The sequence below is a fragment of the Molossus molossus genome, unplaced genomic scaffold (assembly GCF_014108415.1).
Source record: "Molossus molossus isolate mMolMol1 unplaced genomic scaffold, mMolMol1.p scaffold_m16_p_3, whole genome shotgun sequence".
Taxonomy (NCBI): Eukaryota; Metazoa; Chordata; class Mammalia; order Chiroptera; family Molossidae; genus Molossus; species Molossus molossus.
The window spans coordinates 86,740,561-86,760,035 of NW_023425366.1; the positions used below are offsets into that span (position 1 = coordinate 86,740,561).

Sequence of the window (19,475 nt, forward strand, 5' to 3'; positions counted from 1 at the left end):
CTTGAGTTATATTGACTAAGTTCTCTCTTATGCAGAGTGGATTAAATTTTAAAATAAATTATTTGGTGATATCTTTAGTTTATATTTTGGGTTCTTTTTAGAAGAGCCTGCTACTTGAGCCATCTCAATTTGTTATTTGTATGCTTATTTAACAATTTCAATATAAACTACCAATTAAATTTATCAACTATTTACATTTTAAAATATGTACATGTTAAAACAATTTTAACAGTATAAAACTAAGCCTTCCACCCTTGGTTGCTAGTCACACAGTTCGGTCCCCAGAGGTACACACTAATTGCCAGCCTCATATATTTTTCCTGAGATATTCTATGCTTGTAAGACTTATATAGATATCTGTTCATTTTTCGATGTGTACATTGAGTTGGAATTAAATATTTAATTGCTCCTTAATTAAGAATTAAATAGACTTCCAGTCAATATAGTGGCATAAGTAAATTCAGTACTCACCTCCTCCCACAACCACATCAAAATTACAACTAAACTGCAGACCAACCATCATTCAGAACCACCTGAAATCGAGCTGAATGGAAGTCCTACAGCTACAAAATTAAAGAAGTAGCCACATTGAAATTAGTAGGAGGTGTGGAGGCCTTTGTTCCTTTGGAGAGGCCTTCTTGGGGAGAGGGTAGGGAAGACAGCAGCCATATCTGGGACTCCAGCAACCTGGCTTACGCTGTTTGCCCCACCCTGGTGATTCCTTGAGGCCCTACCCCACCCAACTTTCTGGACCACCCAAGCTGTTTCCAGTGACTTTACCATAGGAGTGGCCTGTCTTAGCTCCTGCTTCACATTTTCCTAAAATCTCTCAAACAAGCAGTATCTGGTCTCAGCCAGCTCCATACCTCTTGTTAAGTGGCCCTAGGCCTAGCACTAGAAGCAGCCAGCCTTGGTTCAAAACGTGGCTTTGCCTGGGCACCTCCAAGCCTAGCACAAGATGCAGCCGTCTGCAGATCACTTTGTAGTTTATGCTGGGTGGCCCCGGATAAAACACAGGCAGAGGCCGACCTTGCCCCCCAGATCCAGCACACCCAGTGGACAGCTTCAGACCACATGGAAGCACCACCACCCAACCACCTTCACAAGTAACACACTCAATGAGTGGACTCAGCGGGTGCCAGAACCCTGCTGAAGTAAGTCTGGCTCTGTGTGGTAGGCCAATAGACAGCTGATCCTCCAAGGGAGCCAGAGGCCAGTGGTCATTGCAACAGCCAGTCCTTGCAGCTGATCAGCCTGAGTAAATCTCTCCCATTGATGTGCCAACAGCAATCAAGACTCAATTATAGCAGAAGGGTATACAGTCCACACTAGGGGTGTACCTCGAGGGTCCAGCTGGGGTGATCAGGGAGGCTGTACCACTGGATCCTACAGGACACCTACAATAATAGGCCATCCTCTATAATAAAGTCTAGGAGACATAGAAACACTACCTAATACCTAGAAACAAACAGGGAAGCAGCCAGATGAGGAGACAAACATGTCCCAAATGAAAGAAAAGAACAAACTCCAGGCAAAGAACTAAAAAAATGGAGATAAGCGATCAATGAGATGCAGAGTTCAAAACACTGGTTATAAGGATGCTCAAGGAACTTAGAACTTCAGGGAACTTAAAGAGAACACCAAGGAACTTAGTGAGAACATTAACAACATAAAAAAGGCCAGTCAGAGATGAAGGATACACTAACTGAAATAAAGAATAATTTACTGAGAATCAATGGTAGAGTAAGAAAAGCTGAGAAGCAAACCACCGATTTGGAATATAAGGAAGCAAAAAACACTGCACAAAGAAAAAAAGAATCCAAAACAATGAGGATAGTTTAAGGAGCCTTTGGGACAACTTCAAGTGTGCCAACATTTGCATCATGGGGGTGCCAGAGGGAGGAGAGAGCAAGAAATTGAAAACTTATTTGAAAAAATAATGACAGAAAAGTTCCCTAACTTGGTGGAGGAAACAGACATACAAGTTCAGGAAGCATAGAGTCCCAAACAAGATGAACCAACACAAAGAGGTCCACACCAAGACACATCATCATCAAAATGCCAAAGGGTAAAGACAAAGAATGTTAAAAGCAGCAGAGAAAAGCAGTTCATTACTTACAAAGGAGCTCCCATAAGACTGTCAGCTGGTTTCTCACAAGAAACTTTGCAGGCTAGAAAGGAGTGGCAAGAGATATTCAAGGTGATGCAAAACAACAACTTACAACTAAGATCCTGCAAAGCTATCATTTAGAATCAATGAACATATCAAGAGTATCCCAGACAAGAAAAAGTCAAAGGAGTTCGTCACCACCAAACCAGTACTATATGAAATCTTGAAGGGTCTTGTTGAAGGAGAAGAATGAAAATGTGAACAATAAAGTGGCAATTAATACGTATCTGCCAACAATCGAATCTACAAGCAAAATGAGCAAGCAAAACAGAAACAGACTCATAGATACAGAGAACTTTTTGTTGCTTGCCAGATGGGTGGGGGCTGGGAGGTGGGTGAAAAAGATGAAGGAATTAAAAGGTATGAATTGGTTTTTTCTTATTTTATTTATTTAGTTAGTTACAGATGTTTCTCCTTTTCCCCCTGTTGACACCTTCCTCCCAATCCTGTGCCCTCCCCCTGCCCCAGCATATGTCCATGGTTAAGCGTACATGCATATAAGTTCTGTGGTTTATCTTTCCGTCCCCCCCCCCACTCCCCTCTTCTGAGGTTTGTCAGTCTGTGCCCTACTTCTGTGCCTCTGGGTCTATTTTGTTCATCAGCTTGTTTTGTTCATTATATTCCACAAATAAGTGAGATCATGTGATATTTGTCTTTCTCTGATTGGCTTGATTCATGTAGGATAATACTCTCCAGGTCCCTCCATGTTGACTCAAAGGATAAGAGATCTTTTTTTTTTTTTTTTACAGCTGCATAGTATTCCTTTGTGTATATATACCACGGCTTTTTTATCCATTCATTTATTGATGGGCACTTGGGTTGTTTCCATATCTTAGCTATTGTAAATAGTGCTTCTTGAACATAGGGGTACATACATTCTTTTTGATTGGTGTTTCAGGCTTCTTAGGATATATTTCTAGAAGTGGGATCACTGGACCCACTTCTACCCACAAGGGCAGTTCCATTTTTAATTTTTTGATTACCATAGTGGCTGCACCAGTCTGCATTCCCACCAGCAGTGTACTAGAGTCCCCTTTTCTCCATACCCTCGTCAGCCCCTGTTGTTTGATGATTTGTTGATGGCGGCCATTCTGGCAGGTGTGAGGTAATACCTCATAGTTGTTTTAATTTGCATCTCTCTGATGATTAGTGACATTGAGCATTTTTCATATGTCTCTTAGCCATTTGTATGTCCTGTTTAGAGAGGTGTCTATTTAGCTCCTCTGCTCATTTTTAAATTGAATTCTTTGTTTTCTTTTTGTTCAAGTTGTATGAGACAAATTGGTTGTTTAACTGATGAACCTGAAAGGTAAGGGGGGAGGGAAGGTGGGATAAGATAAACCAAATAACTTCTATGTATATATGCATAACCAGTGGAGACAGACAATAGTGTGGGGAAGGCAGGAGGGGGGCGGGATTGGGGAGGAGGGGGTCAATGGGAAAAAAAAGGGGGACATGTGTAATACATTTAACAATAAAGATAAGTTAAAAAAAAAAAGAAATATTATCTGGGGAAAAAAGTTTCCATTCATCAAGAGACATAGAAGTCCTAAATATGTATTCACCTAGTAATACCAGTTCAAGTTACATAAAGTAAAAACTGATAGCGCTTTAGAGAAATTTGTGTTTTTTAAGTATTTACATTATAAAAATGTATTAAATTTAGTGATGTAAGCATCTTCCTTAAAAAACAAGAACAAAAAGAAATAAACCAAATAATTTATATTCATGTATACATTACCGATGGACACAGACAATAGTGTGGGGAAGGTAGGAGGAGGGTAGGAACAGGGAGGAGGGTGTCAATGGGGAAAAGAGGGGACATTTGTAATACTTTGAACAAAAGAGATAAATTTTAAAAATTAAAAAAAAAAAAAGAATTAAATATATGTTTGGTGATTGTGTTATCAAAGTCCAGTACAGAATATAGAAATCACTAGCTATTTGAAGCAGGAAGGGATTTAACTTAGCCATTTGTATTTTTAGTAGTTCCTCTTAGAATGCTTTGTAGAACAATACGGAACTGGTCCATTAGGAGCCACAACCTTCAAGGCTGCCATTTAAACTGCCACAGCCAGCCCAGCTGGTGTGGTTCAATGGTTTAGCATCGATCCATGCACCTGTTCGATTCCCAGTCAGGGTACATGCCCAGGTTGTGGGCCCAATCCCCAGTGGGGGGCATGCAGGAGGCGGCCAATCGGTGCTCTCTCTCATCGATATTTCTATCTCCCTCTCCCTTGCTCTCTCTGAAAAAAAAATAGTTCGTATAAAAAATAAACTAAACTACCATAACCAGCCCAAATAGTCATTGGATAGGCATGTAGAAAATGAAAGCTGCCATCCAGATTTAGGGAGCTAGATCAAGAAGTTGGCACTACATTCACTGTTTCTTAACACGTAGGAAGAAGCTTCAAGAAATCTGCTTCTTAACCAGCAGCAACAGCTAGAAGTCACAATGAGGTGGCTTCTGCTTCATTTCTATTTTCCAGATTTCATGCAAATGCATTTAATAGTGGAATTCATTTCACATCTGGCATCCTAGCAGCTGGTAGAATGGTAGGAAATCATAGGTAGAATAGGTAGAAAATACAGTTTTAAGCTTTCTAACTTCTGTAAGTAGAAGAGGTTGAGAGAACTAATGAAGACATTTAATTAATTGCTCACCAGTTACTTGAGTTGATTGGGTTGAGTGGACCAAAAAAATTATGCTAACATTTGCTCAACTTTCTGATTATTTTGTTTTTCATTAGGACTGGGCCGAACCTACGCTCTGGCTTTTGCAGAAAGAGGTGCATCAGTTGTTGGTAAGTTGATACTTCTTTTCGTTTTTAATCAGTAGCTGGTAGCTAAAATACTCCAGTCTTCACAAGCCAGCCGTGTTTGTCTTTACATCAAATAATTTGTCAAGGTCAAATTTCATTACTAATTTTTTCTTCTGCCAGTAAAAATCTTCCCTGCTCCTTGAGGCTGATATTATAAGTTATTTATTAAAGTAAACTTTTGCCCGGCTGGTGTGGCTTAGTGTTTGAGCATTGACCCATGCACCAAGAGGTCTCTGGTTTGATTCTTGGTCAGGGCACATGCCCAGGTTGTGGGCCTGATCCCCAGTGGGGGGCATGCAGGAAGCAGCCAATTGATGGTCTCTCTCATCGATGTTTCTATCTCTCTCTCCCTCTCCCTTCCTCTTTCTCTAAAATAAATAAATAAATAAATAAATAAATAAATAAATAAATAAATAAATAAAAATAAACAAAGAAAAAAAATTAAACTGCTTTTACCGAATTTGTAACTTACCAAAATTGATAAAGATTGGATGTCATTCATTGTACAAAAGGAAATGATTGCATTTGGTATATTGTGGTCTATAATTTTTTAAGATAGAAGGCTCATGCAAAATAAATCTCTTAAGTGTAAATATATTGCTAAGAGTAAAAAAATAAATGCATTTTGAGAACTGGAAGTTTAGAGTCAGGGAATCGAAAGTGTGTTTTTTTTTAAAAAATCTTTTTAATCAAAATTTTTCAAATGGAAGCTTTTTTACAATTTAAAAAATTTTTAATTGAAAGGGTAGTTGCTTGAGTTTTATTATTAGGGGTGAGTTGGGAGGTGCTGCATTGAAGAATCTCAAAGGTGGGAGGTTTTCCTAACCTAAATAGTTTGCATTGGGCTGATATACTTGGTCGCTGGTGTGGACACAGGAGCAGGTTGGTCTATCGCCAAGTCTTTGTGAGGAATAACTGACTGAGTGCTTGGTGCAGGGTAGGTAGGTAGGGTAGATGTTGTGGCCCAATATGTATCAGTATTTTTTCTGGGATAAAATTGTTGGCACGCAGTGACTTTCCAATCCCAGTTTTCCTACATCTTATTAGAGAATACATAGAGACAAATTTCCCCTAAATTGTTTATGGAGACATAAGAAATGAGTAAGCAAGTAATCAGATTTTCTACACAAAGAAGACCTAAGCAGGACATTAAATATATTCTTCTCCCTCAGTGGGGATGTGTAACTTACTTGTATGAAAAGGACATGGAAACTGGGTGTTTCTTGTTTAAGATCATAGCCCATGTCTGTTAATCCCATCTGCTTCTTGTAGCCAGGACACATTTTGACATTGTTGTATAAGGTCCTTTTTGCCAGATTTTCCTAAGAATATTTCATGTCATGGCCTAACTACATGTTACTGTTTTTTCTTTATTTTCTTAATATTGCAGTTTATTTATTAATATTTTTTCCTTATAACTTTTTATTTATTTTCCTCTCTCCTCTTTTCCACTCAATTCTGTAAATTCAAGGTCCAGGTTTTATCTTCTGTAAGTTCTAACGGACCTAGAATATTGCTTTGGGCAAAGAAGGTACTTTTTTTATTGGTTCTTTTATTGTTTGACAGGTATTTGTGTGTGTGTGTGTGTGTGTGTGTGTGTCATTTCTTTATGTTAAAAAAGTTTTTTTTTTAAATTAATTTTTGTTACAGATGTTTCTCCTTTTTCCCCCACTGATCCGCCCCCCCCCCGCCCTGTCCAGCTTTGTTGTCCATGTCCATTGTTCATGCATACATGCATATGAGTTCTGTGGTTTATCTCTCCCCCACCACTCCCTCTTCTGCAGATTGTCAGTCTGTACTCCACTTCCACATCTCTGGGACTACCCCATTCCTCAGACTGTTATGCTCATTATATTCCACAAATAAGTGAGATCGTATGAGACTTGTCTTTCTCTGTTTGGCTTGTTTCACTTAGGATGATACTTTCCAGGTCCCTCCATGTAGTCTCAAAGGATAAGAATCTTTCTTTCTTACAGCTGTGTAGTACTCCATTGTGTATATATACCACTGTTTTTTTATCCATTCGTCTACTGATGGACACTTGGGCTGTTTCCAGATGTTAGCTATTGTAAATAGTGCTGCTACAAACATGGGGGTACATATATTCTTTCGGATTGGTGTTTCAGGCTTCTTAGGGTATATTCCTAGAAGTGGGATCACTGGGTCAAATGGAAGTTAAATTTTTAATTTTCTCAGGTAACACCATATTGTTTTCCATAGTGGGTGCACCAGTCTGCATTCCCACCAGCAGTGTACTAGAGTCCCCTTTTCTCCACACCCTCGCCAACACTTGTTGTTTGATGATTTGTTGATGACAGCCATTCTGACAGATGTGAGGTGATACCTCATTGTTTTAATTTGCATCTCTCTGATGATTAGTGATGTTGAGCATTTCTTCATATGTCTCTTAGCCATTTGTATGTCCTGTTTGGAGAGGTGTCTATTTAGTTCCTCTGCCCATTTTTTAATTGGGTTCTTTGTCTTCCTTTCGTTGAGTTGTATGAGCACTCTATATATATTGGAAATTAACCCCTTATTTAATATATCATTGGCAGTTATGCTTTCCCATACAGTGGGTAGCCTTTTTGTTTTGATGATTGTATCTTTTGCTCTGCAGAAGCTTTTGAGTTTGATGTAGTCCCATGTGTTCATTTTCTCCTTTGTTTCTATTGCCTTAGCTGATGTATCAGTGAAAATTTTGCTGAGTCTGATGTCTGAAATTTATTGCCTACAGTTTCTTCTAGGATTTTTATGGATTCATGAGTCACATTTAAGTCTTTTATCTATTTTGAGTTTATTCTTGTGTAGGGTGTAAGTTGATGGTCTAGTTTAATTTTTCTGCATGTAGCCGTCCAATTTTCCCAACACCATTTATTAAAGAGGCTGTCCTTACTCCACTGTCTGCTCTTGCCACCTTTGTCAAATATTAATTGAGCATATTGCCTTGGGTCCATTTCTGGGTTCTCTGTTCTGTTCCACTGATCTATATGCCTGTTCTTGTGCCAGTACCAGGCTGTTTTGATTACGGTGGCTTTGTAGTATAACCTGAAATCTGGTAATGTGATCCCTCCAACTTTGTTGTTCTTTTTCAAGATTGCTGTGGCTATTTGAGGTCTTTTTTGGTTCCATATGAACTTTTGAAGTATTTGTTCTAATTCTGTGAAGTATGCCGTTGGTATTTTGATGGGGATTGCATTGAATCTATAGATTGCTTTAGGTAATATGGACATTTTAATGATGTTAATTCTTCCGATCCATGAACAGGGTATGTGCTTCCACTTTTTTATATCTTCCTCTATTTCTTTTTTCAATGTCCTGTAGTTTTCTGTGAATAGGTCCTTTATTTCTTTGGTTAAGTTTATTCTTAGGTATCTTAATTTTTTTGCTGCAATGGTAAATGGGATTGTTTTCTTAGTTTCTTTTTCTGTGAGTTCATCATTGGTGTATAAGAATGCCATCAATTTCTTGATGTTAATTTTGTATACTGCTACTTTTCCAAATTCATTTATTAAGTCTAATAAATTTTTGATGGAGTCTTTGGGGTTTTCTACGTATAGTATCATGTCATCTGCAAATAATGACAGTTTCACTTCCTCCTTTCCAATTTGGATCCCTTTTATTTTTTCTTCTTGATAGGTATTTTTGGAGGGCAGGAGCTAGTGTGTCTTTGAGATCGGTTTAATAAATTTCTGTTTTTCTTTGTTGCTGTGACTAAGCTATAGTTTTAGGTTATAAATTTGTTTTATGAAAAGTTTACAGCAGTTTGTTTTTGTGAGTACATATTTTCTTTTATTTGCGACCTTTGTTAAATTCTGATTAGGAGTTTTTGAGTCCTAAGAACAGGATAACAGGGGTAGTGTGTTTATTTATTTTGTCATTGCCTTAGAGATGGTATTGCAGCAGGTGCTGGTGCAAGTCCAAGAAGGTAGAAACTTTGACTCTTGGAAAAATATTTGCCTAACTTAGCTGATGTAGTTTAGTTTAGGGGAGAGGTCAAGCTATGTGAAACTTTTGGTTGTTGATTTCTACCGCGTTTCTCTGTGACCTACCTGTAAACTTTCTAGGCCACGAATGGGTTGTGCTCTTTCCTAACCACCACTACCCTCTACTTTATGCGATACCCTGTTTCTAGATTTCATCACATGGGCTAACATTTCTCCTGTTAATTTTAGTTCTGCTAAGCATTTTTTTTCACCTGAGTAAGCAAAATACAGTAAAGAGGAATAAACAAACCTAGGATGTTATGACATTAGAGTGTCTTGTTTGTGGAAAAGTGATTAATCAGAAAAATCTGTGACTAGCTCAGAGGCCAGTAAGAAGTAAGACCTTAAGAAATAGAGTGGTGCCGGGCCAGTGTGGCTCAGTGGATCGAGTGCTGTTCCGTGGATTGAGAGGTCCCAGCTCAGTTCCCGGTCAGAGTATGCAGGAGGCAGCCCATCAATGTTCTATTTTTTTCTTACTTCCTTTCTCTGATTCCGGTCAAGGTGACATACCTCGGTTGCAGTTCAGCCCCTCATTCTGGTAGTGGTCGTGCGGGAAGCAGCCAATCAATGTGTCCCTCATTTCGATCTCTCTCTCTGTCTCTCCCCCCCCCTCTCTCTCTCTTTCACCCTCCCTTTCTCCCACTCTATGTGAAGATGAATGAAAAAGTATCCATGAGTGAGAATTAAAAACAAAACAAAACTGAGTGTATTTAACCATACTCAACTGGTAACAGAGCAAATGATGTTAAGTGGAGCAATAACTCATGCTACTGTAGCATGTTTACTAAACTGGCAACAGAGAAAGCTGGTTGAAGGAAAGCAGAGGAACTTTGTCATTAAGTATTAGAACCGAGGGGCTCCATAATCATCTGGCATCCACTCAGTGTTGTACCTATGGTTAGAAATATACATGATGGAAACTCCAGGGATCTTCCTGATTTTTCATTTAAGGTCCCAATCAACTGTGGCTACAATGTAACACTTGTGCTGAATTACCCTCTGTACTAAGCAGCCATCTGCATAGGTTCCTTTGTTCAAATCTTGGATCCTTGGCGATCCTTAGAGCCACTCTATACTTCTGCCCCAATTTCTCAATTTCAGCCATTACACAGTCAGTTATAGTGTAATCAGCAAGGAATACACTTGGCATAGGGGCAGTCTGTCATTGATTGCACTTAATCCAGTTTGGCCTTAATGGAAAAGTTGATAAAGTTGGTAACAGCTAGGATGTGGTAAGGTGGGCCCAGCTGTGTGTTTTATTGGAAGAATAAGCAGGAGGGGTGTTGGGGGACTTCTCTTTCTTTGAGTGCACTGGGATGTTTCTTTTTAGGTTTTAGTCTATCCTTATCTTTAAGCCTCTGATCTCTGAGACTAAGCATTTGCTTCAATGGCCGCATACTTCCTTGTTTTCTTTTGTTTCCCCATGTCCACGCTGCATTAAGGTTTCTTGCCATTGATTTCAGTTCTATGTTAAATAAGAGCAGCAAAAGTGGGCATCTCTATCTTCTTCTCTTCGTAAGGGAAATGCTTTTAGTTTTTGCCATTGAGTATGATGTGAGCTGTAGGTTTTTCATATATGGCCAAATTATGTCGAGATCCCTCTATTCCCACATTCCTGAGCGTTTTTATTAGACATGGGTGCTGGATTTTGTCATATGCTTTTTTAGCATCTATTGATGTGATCATACAGTTTTTATCTTTCATTTTGTTTATGTGGTGTATCACATTTATTGATTTGCGACTATTATCCCAGCCTTGCATCCCTGGAATGAATCCCACTTGTCATGGTGATTAATTTTTTTGATGTATTGCTGGATCTGATTGGCTAATATTTTGTTAAGGATTTTGGCATCTATGTTCATCAGGGATATTGGTCTGTAATTTTCTTTCTTTGTAGTGTCTTTATCTGGTTTTGGAATTAGAATTATACTGGCCTCATAAAATGAGTTTGGAAGTCTTTCTTAGATTTTTTTGAATAGTTTGAGGAAAGTGGGTGTTAGTTCTTCTTTGAATATTTGGTAAAACTCCCCCATGAAGCCATCCGGGCCTGGGCTTTTGTTTGCTGGGAGTTTCTTGGTTACATATTCAATTTCCTTTGTTGGTATCGGTCTGTTCAAGTTTTCTATCTCTTCCCAGTTCAGTTTTGGGAGACTTTGTGTTTCTAGAAATTTGTCCATTTCACCTAGATTGTCCAGTTTTTTGGCATATAATTGTTCATGTTTTTTTTATCCTCACCCGAGGACATTCCTCCATCTTTTGTTCAGATAGAGTGGGAGGGAGAGAGAGGAAGAGAGAGTGAGAGAGAAACATCAATATGAAAGTGACACATCGAGTGGCTGCCTCCCGCATGACCCAATCAGGGCCAGGGACAAACTGCAATCGAGGTACGTGCCCTTAGTGGGAACTGAACCTGAGTCTCTCTGGACCATAGGCTGATGCTCTAACTGCTGGGCCAAACCCGCCAGGGCGTTTATGGTATTTTTTAATGATCCTTTGTATTTCTGTGGTGTCAGTTGTTACTTCTCCTCTTTTGTGTCAGATTTTGTTTATTTGGGTCCTCTCTTTTTGTTTTTTTGGTGAGTCTGGCGAAGGGTCCATCAATCTTGTTTATCTTTTCAAAGAACCAGCTCTTTGTTTTATTGATCTTTTGAATTGTTTTATAGTTTCTATGTTGTTTATTTCTGCTCTGACCTTTACCATTACTTTCCTTCTACTTGCTCTGGTTTTATTTTTAAATTAATTAATTAATTTTTGTTACAGATGTTTCTCCTTTTTCCCCCACTGATACCCCTCTCCCCTCCCTTCCCGCCCTGTTCACAGCTTTGTTGTCCATGTCCATTGTTCATGCATACATGCATATAAGTTCTGTGGTTTATCTCCCCCCCCCCCTCCCCGTCTTCTGGGGATTGTCAGTCTGTACCCCACTTCCCCGTCTCTGGGACTACCCCGTTCCTCAGACTGTTATGTTCATTATATTCCACAAATAAGTGAGATCATGTAATATTTGTCTTTCTCTGCTGGGCTTGTTTTGCTTAGGATAATACTCTCCAGGTCCCTCCATGTTGTCTCAAAGGATAAGAGATCTTTCTTTCTTACAGCAGCATAGTACTCCACTGTGTATATGTACCACAGCTTTTTTATCCATTCGTCTACTGATGGACCCTATTGCTGTTTCCAGATCTTAGCTATTGTAAATAGTGCTGCTATGAACATGGGGGTACATATATTCTTTCTGGTTGGTGTTTCAGACTTCTTAAGGTATATTCCTAGAAGTGGGATCATTGGGTCAAATGGCAGTTCAGTTTTTAATTTTTTGAGGTAACACCATTGCTCTGGGTTTTTATTTTTGTTTATTCTCTAGATCTTTAAGTTGTGAGGTTAGAAAGTCAATTAGAAATTTTTCTTGTTTCTTGAGGTAGGCCTTTAGTGCTATGAACTTCCCTTTCAGGACTGCTTTTGCTGCATCCCATAGATTTTGTGTTGTTGTATGTTCATTTTTATTGGTTTCCAGGAAGTTTTTAATTTTTTCCTTGATTGCCTACGTAACCCATTCATTGTATAATAACATGCTATTTAGCCTCCATGTGTTTGAATGTTTTTGTTGTAATTGATTTCTAGTTTCATGCCATTGTGATCTGAGAAGATTCTTGATATGATTTCAGTCTTCTTGAACTTGTAGAGACTTAGTTTGTGTCCTAACATGTGGTCTGTCTTTGAGAATGTCCCATGTGCACTTGAGAAGAATATGAATTCTGCAGTTTTGAAGTATAATTCTCTTTAGATATCTGTTAAATTCATTTGATCTAGTGCATCATTTAGAGTCTCTGTTTCCTTATTTATTATTTTTCTAGAGGATCTATCTAGTGATGTCAGTGGGTGTTGAAATCCCCTGCTGTGATAGTATTGCTGTTGATTTCTCCTTTGAAGTCCTCCAGAAGTCTTTTTTTTTTTTTTTTTTAGTATTTTTTTCTTTATTGATTTTTTTTTAGAGAGGAGAAAGGAGAGGGAGAGATAGAAACATTGATGAGAGAGAACATCGATTGGCTGCCTCCTACATGCCCCCCACTGGGGATTTGGCCCAGAATTGGTCATGTGCCCTGACTGTGAATCAAACCAGTGACCTCTTGGTGCATGGGTCAATGCTCAACCACTGATCTACACTGGCTGGGCTCTCCAAAAATTTTTAAATGTATGTTGGTGCTCCTATGTTAGGTGCACACACACACACACACACACCAATGTTATATCCTCCTGTTGGATAGATCCTTTTGATATTATGTAGTAGCCTCCTTTGTATCTAGTTATGGCCTTCATTTTGAAGTATATTTTATCAGATATGAGTACTACTACCCCAGCTTTTTTTTTCCTTTTCGTTTGCTTGGAAAGTTTTTTTCCATCCCTTCATTTTCAACCTATTTGTCTTTTGTTGTGAGGTGGGTCTCTTGTAAACAGTATATATATATGAGTCATGCTTTCTTATCCATTCATCTACTCTGTGCCTTTTGATTGGAGCAGTTAATCTATTTACATTATTATTACAGTATTATTACATTTAAGGTTATTATTGATATGTATATATTTATTGCCATTTTTGTTGATTAATGTTATGTTTTTGTTCCTATTTCTTCTGCTTATTACAACAGTCCTTTTAACATTTCTTGGAGTGCTGGTTTGGTAGTAATATAGTCTCTTTGCCTTATTTTTTTTTTTTTTTTTGTCTGGGATGCTCTTTATTTCACCTTCTATTTTGAATGATAGCCTTCATGGATAGTGTAGTCTTGGGTTCAGATCCTTGTTTTTTAATATCTTGATTACTTCATGCCATTCCCTTCTGGCCTGCAATGTTTCTGTTGAGAAGTCAACTGATAGCTTTATGGGGGTTCTTTTGTAGGTAACCTGTTGCTTATCTCTTGCTGCCTTTTTAGGATTCTCTCTCTTTGTCTTTCATTTTTGGCATTTTAATTACTATGTGTCTTGGTGTGGGCCTTTTTGGGTTCTTCTTAATTGGGACTCTCTGTGCTTCTTGGACTTGTATGTCTTTTCCTTCACCAAGACAGGGAAGTTTTCTGTCACTATTTCTTCAAATATATTCTCTAACCCTTGCTTATTTTCTTGTTCTTCTGGCATACCTGTTATGCAGATGTTGTTACATTTCATGTTGTCCCATAGTTCTCTTAGACTGTCTTCCTGTTTTTTTAATTTTTTTTCTTTTTGTTTTCTGATTGGGTGATTTTTTTCTACCCTGTCTTCTTCTTCTTTTTTTTAAATCCTTACCTGAGGATATTCTTCCATTTATCTTCAGATAGAGTAAGAGTGAGGGAGAGAGAGAGAGAAACATCGATGTGAGAGAGCCACATCGACTGGTTGCCTTCTGCATGACCCAAGCCAGAGCCAGGTATGAACCACAAGTGAGGTACGTGCTCTTGGCCACAGTCGAACCCGTGACTCATTGGTCTGTGGACTGAAGCTCTAACTGCTGAGCCAAACTTGCCAGGGCTCTACCCAGTCTTCTAATTCATTGATCTCGTCCTCCGCTTCCTGTTCTCTGCTGGTTATTCTTTCCTATGTGTTCTTTATTTCTGCTATGTCAATCGTCATTTCCAGTTGGTTGGTTTTCAATGTTTCTGTATCTTTACTCATGCTGTTGAGCTTCCTCATGATTATTACTTTGAACTGTCCTTCTTATATCTTGCAGAATTATCTTGTTTTTTCATTTGGGATTTGTTTCTTTGTTTCACCATTTTGGCTGTCTCAGTGTGTTTTGCAGCCAGCCAAATTTTTCCTGTGGGTGTTGGTGTTCTGCTGGTTGTGGCTTCCTCTACTGGGTTTGGATGAGTGTGGGAGGACCCATGTTAAATAGCACTGTCAAGTCTTACTTTCTGGGTAAATTTTCAAGCCAAGTAGAGGTTCAGTTATCCTCTAGCTTTTTGCCTGGGCACTATTAGTCTCAGTTATTTGATGAGCCTAGATTTGTATCCCACAGCTGAATAAAAAAATCCCTCCACTGTAAGAGGATTTCCTTGGGATGGGTCACTAGCTCCACTATCAGGCTTTGAATGTTAAAGAGCCTCAATCTGCATTTCTTTGGCCTGGCCTGGTGGTGTTGAATTCGTGTGGGAGGGGCCATTGCTTCTCCCCTGGGCTCTGGGAAGGGGCTCTTTGAGTAAAATGGCTCCTGTGCTGTGAGGGAGTGATTTAGTACAAGACTCATCCCATCCAGCTGTCCACTCTCTCCTGAGCCAGGAGCCCCGGACTCTCTCCACACAGTTCCAGTCCAGTCCACTCTCCCTCTGCCGGAGCCCAAGGTGATTGGCTCTATCTAGCTGATCTGGTGCTTTTAAAACCCCCACTTTCTCAGCAAGAAGTGCACACCACTAATCCAGCTGTCTACTGCTGTCTGTGGGCTCCTGCCCTCACATGCCTCTGCAGTTCCTACCAGGTTCAATTTGGCATCCTCTCTCCGTCCCTGGTTGTACTGGCTTTCTTCCAGCTGCTCTTCAGTTGGTTTCCCCCCATGTTTTGTCTTTATTCTAGTTTTCATTCCAGTTTGGTCCTGGGAGATGGTTGTAGCTTCCATTCACTCCACTGCCATCTCTGTTCTGATGAAATTATTCTTAACTTTGTTGTTCGTGATAGAAAACTTAATCATAATGCGGAAAAGTCATCAAGCATAGATAATGGAAATGTCTAGAAGGACATCCATGGAATGGCTACTAGTAGTTATCTTTGGGAGAGATTGGGTTAGGTCAGGTGTAAAAAGGGACTTTTTGAGTTTGCTTTTCTTAAAAACATAAAGGTAAATAATCCAAAAAATAAATAAATTTATAATATAATACCCATCTCATCTATTTTTTTTTTCTTTATTGATTTTAGAGAGAGAGGAAGGGAGAGGGAGAGAGAGGTAGAAACATCGATGAGAGAGAAAATCATTTGATTTCCTCCTGCATGCCCCCCACTGGGGATTGGGCCCACATCCTGGGCATGTGCTCTGACCAGGAATCGAACTGATGACCTCTTGATGCATGTGTCTACACTCAACCACAGAGCCACACTGGCCGGGCACCCATCTCATCTTTTTATACACTTCTTGGATTATCTAGTAGAAAGGATATCTTACATGTCAGTTCATATGAAAGTTATTTCAGTTTTGTAGAATTGGAAGCATCATTTTGCTTTGGAAATGAAAATAGTTTATAGATATATCATTGGCAATAGATTTACCTCATTTGGTTACAGATCCTTAAGTTGAATAAATTATGTGAACAAGAATATGTGTAAAGGTAGTTGTAAAGCCCTTTTCAAATAGAAAACATCATAACATTATTACTCTTGGTAATTTAGTAAAGCAATTGGAAACTGCTGTATGAACAGTTTCCCACATTGAGCTACTGCAAAAAGAAAGAACTACTTAGAGTAAATTGAAGCAGTAAAGTGTTAATGTAATGCTCTTGAATATAGAGACTTATCTTTAATAAATTTCCAGGATTCTGATACTGTTTCACTGCACATTATTGATCTTAAGTTATTTATTCAGGCTTCAGTGCTTACCTGTGTGGTTGCACTTTGACCGGTTTCCACTTGGGGGTGGTATTTGATTGCACAATTGAACAAGTCTTCACTTAAATACTGCATTTGCCAGCTTGCTTTTGAATATTCCCTTGCTTAGTTAAAAAGGGTCTTAAAAGACTTTTGGCTGAATGTCTTAAAATCTTGATTTTTTTGCTGGTTGTTTCCTTGTGATTTGCATGGAAATGAACAATTAGTAGGAATGTAGTCTTAAATCTTACCCTTTTCTTTTCTCTCTTGTGGAAAACGTAAGCCTCTTTCCATTATTTTGTGTGTTCACAGCATTCCTTTACATACAGAAAGACTGATAAGACTATATTGTTAGAAAAAAATATACCCCAGTCCACGTTTTGAAAAACAAGTTAAATAAAAACACACTGATTTAGCCAATTTTCAGTGTGGCTAGGCATTTGCTTTTTCACTGTATTATCTGTACTACCCAATCCCACTTGCAGCTCTCATTCCTGTCCAAAAAAAAAAAAGTCATACCTGGCCAGTGTGGCTCAGTTGGCTGAATGTCGTCCCATGCACCAGGAGGTCACTGGTTTGATTTCTGGTCAGGGCACACGCCAGGGGTACGCTGGCTCGATCCCTAGTAGGGGGTGTGCAGAAGGCAGCAGATGGATGTTTTTCTCTCACATTGGTGTTTCTCTGTCTCTCTCTTCTTTCCTCATTCTCTAAAATCATTGAAAACATACTTAAAAGAGCCATTCTTCAGAAGAAAATATATGTTGTTCTTTTTTTCAGGTGTGGTAATCATTAACTAATATTAAAAGACTTTAAAATTTAGTGTATGCCACCATACCATTTATTATTTAATATATTTTGTTATATTCCTAAAAATCTATGTAATAACCGTATAAAATGATCTTTTTAAAATGCAAATTAATGTTTTGTCCCTAGTTTGTTTGTTTTTTAAATTCTGGCATTGATCCATGTATCTTTTTATTAGTTTTTGCATGTTATTTCATAAATTTTGCCTTAAATTATTGTGTAAATTAGCTTTGTTATCTGTTCCTATTATTTAGTTATGTTGGCCTTTATTTACTTTATGCTAAAGTTTACTGTACATTACAGGATTCTATAAACTCTTTAAGATGTACCGTTTTTATTCTTGTACATCTAGGTGTTCCTCTGTCCTCTGTAAGTTTCCTTGCAAATAGTACATGCTCAATTAATGTTTATATTTATATAATTGGTTATGTGGTAAGTGTACTCAGTTAAATGTATAAAGATGGAGTCATAGTGTAAATTAGTGACTGAACATATATTAATTCTGTATGTAATATTGACCTTTTAACAGTTTTATTTATTTCATTGTAGATTATGGCATATACATTTTATAAAATTTATAAGTTGCTTCTCCAATAGTTTAAAATCATGCTTGTTCTTTATCACCATTCCTGTGGCTTCCTTGATCTAGAGAAGATATTTCACATTGTGTTTTTAACTTTTTTTTTTAAACTGTGGTAAGAACATTTAATATGAGGTCTACCCTCTTAACAAATCATTCATTCATTCATTCATTTACTTTCTTACTTACTTATTTATGTTTATCCTTACCTGAGGATATTTTTCCATTTTTTTGTGCAGATAGAATGGGAGGGAGAGAGAGGAAGAGAGAGAGAGAGAAATATCGACGTGAAAGGGACACATCGAGTGGCTGCCACCCACACGACCCAGCCAGGGCCGGGGACAAACTGCAACCAAGGCAGGTGCCCTTAGTGGGAACTGAACCCAGTCTCTCTGGACCGCAGGCCGACGCTCCAACCGCTGAGCCATACTGACCAGGGCTTAACAAATTTTTAAGTGTACATTAGTTCCTCCTTATTCATGGTTCCACTTTCCACAGTTTCAGTTACATGCAATCAACCAGTCTGAAACTATTAAATGGAAAAATTCCAGAAATAAACATACGTCATTGTGTGTTTAATCTTTGTGGTTTTTTTTTTTTTTTTGCTTATGATTACGTTTTATTTTTTTGAAAATATATATTTTTTCATTTAAAAAAGTCTTTATTGTTGTATTACAGATGTTCTCCCTTTTCCATCCATTGATCCCCTCCTCCCCACTCTCATCCCCTCCTGCTTTCTCCGCACTAGTCTGTGTTCATTGGTTGTACATATTTATGTATTTAATCTTAAAGTGATCTTTAGGTTTCTTCTTTTCTTTCTTTTTGCTAAAAATGGATCGAATCGTGTTCTGTTTCTTATTTTAAAAGCAAAATCATTGTCAAATTAAACATTTTCTGACAAACCTGTGTTTAAATATTTTTGCCGCTGCTTCCTCTATATTTAAAAACAAAGAGGTGTGTTTTGCATGTATATACCTCATGATGCGTTTAGTAAGATGGGGATGGGATAGGACGGAATTGGGCAGATGACCGAAGAAATACACTAATAGTTTTATTTTAACTCATACTTTGAAAGTCTAGAAATGAAATCATGTTTGTTTGTTTTTGCATTGCAGTGAATGATTTAGGAGGGGACTTCAAGGGAGTTGGTAAAAGCTCCTTAGCTGCTGATAAGGTTGTTGAAGAAATAAGAAGGAAAGGCGGAAAAGCAGTGGCCAACTATGGTATGGTATTTGAGAGAACTACACTATTTTAAAATTTTTCCTTCAACTAATACTATTGCACATGTTAATAATCATTGAGCAATTATTTCTGCAGTCCAGTATAATTATGAAATTAGATTTTATCTAAGTCAGACAAAGCTGTTTGGCTATATGTTTTATATAATGTAAAACTTTTGATGTAGATTATTTCACAAGTCTAACTTTCATTCTATTGCTTATTTAATTTCTTACTAATAAGCACATGATATAATCAGTAAATTATTGTAGATGCATATATGAATATGTTCTTGTTCTTAAAAGACCTGTTTTGTCTATAAAAGGTCTTATGTATTTCTACAGAATAACATTAAATTCTTC

At 38.1% G+C, this 19,475-nt stretch overlaps 1 protein-coding gene and 1 pseudogene across 1 annotated transcript in view; one reads left to right on the plus strand and one right to left on the minus strand.

Annotated features, from left to right (window-relative positions):
• Positions 1-19,475, plus strand: part of HSD17B4 (hydroxysteroid 17-beta dehydrogenase 4) — a 98,829-nt gene that overhangs the window by 1,488 nt on the left and 77,866 nt on the right. Inside the window, exons 2-3 of the mRNA XM_036280921.1 lie at positions 4,921-4,974; positions 19,011-19,118. Of these exons, the coding sequence (XP_036136814.1) occupies positions 4,921-4,974; positions 19,011-19,118 (162 nt within the window). The remainder of the gene's footprint in view (positions 1-4,920; positions 4,975-19,010; positions 19,119-19,475) is intronic.
• Positions 9,819-10,400, minus strand: LOC118642893 (annotated as a pseudogene).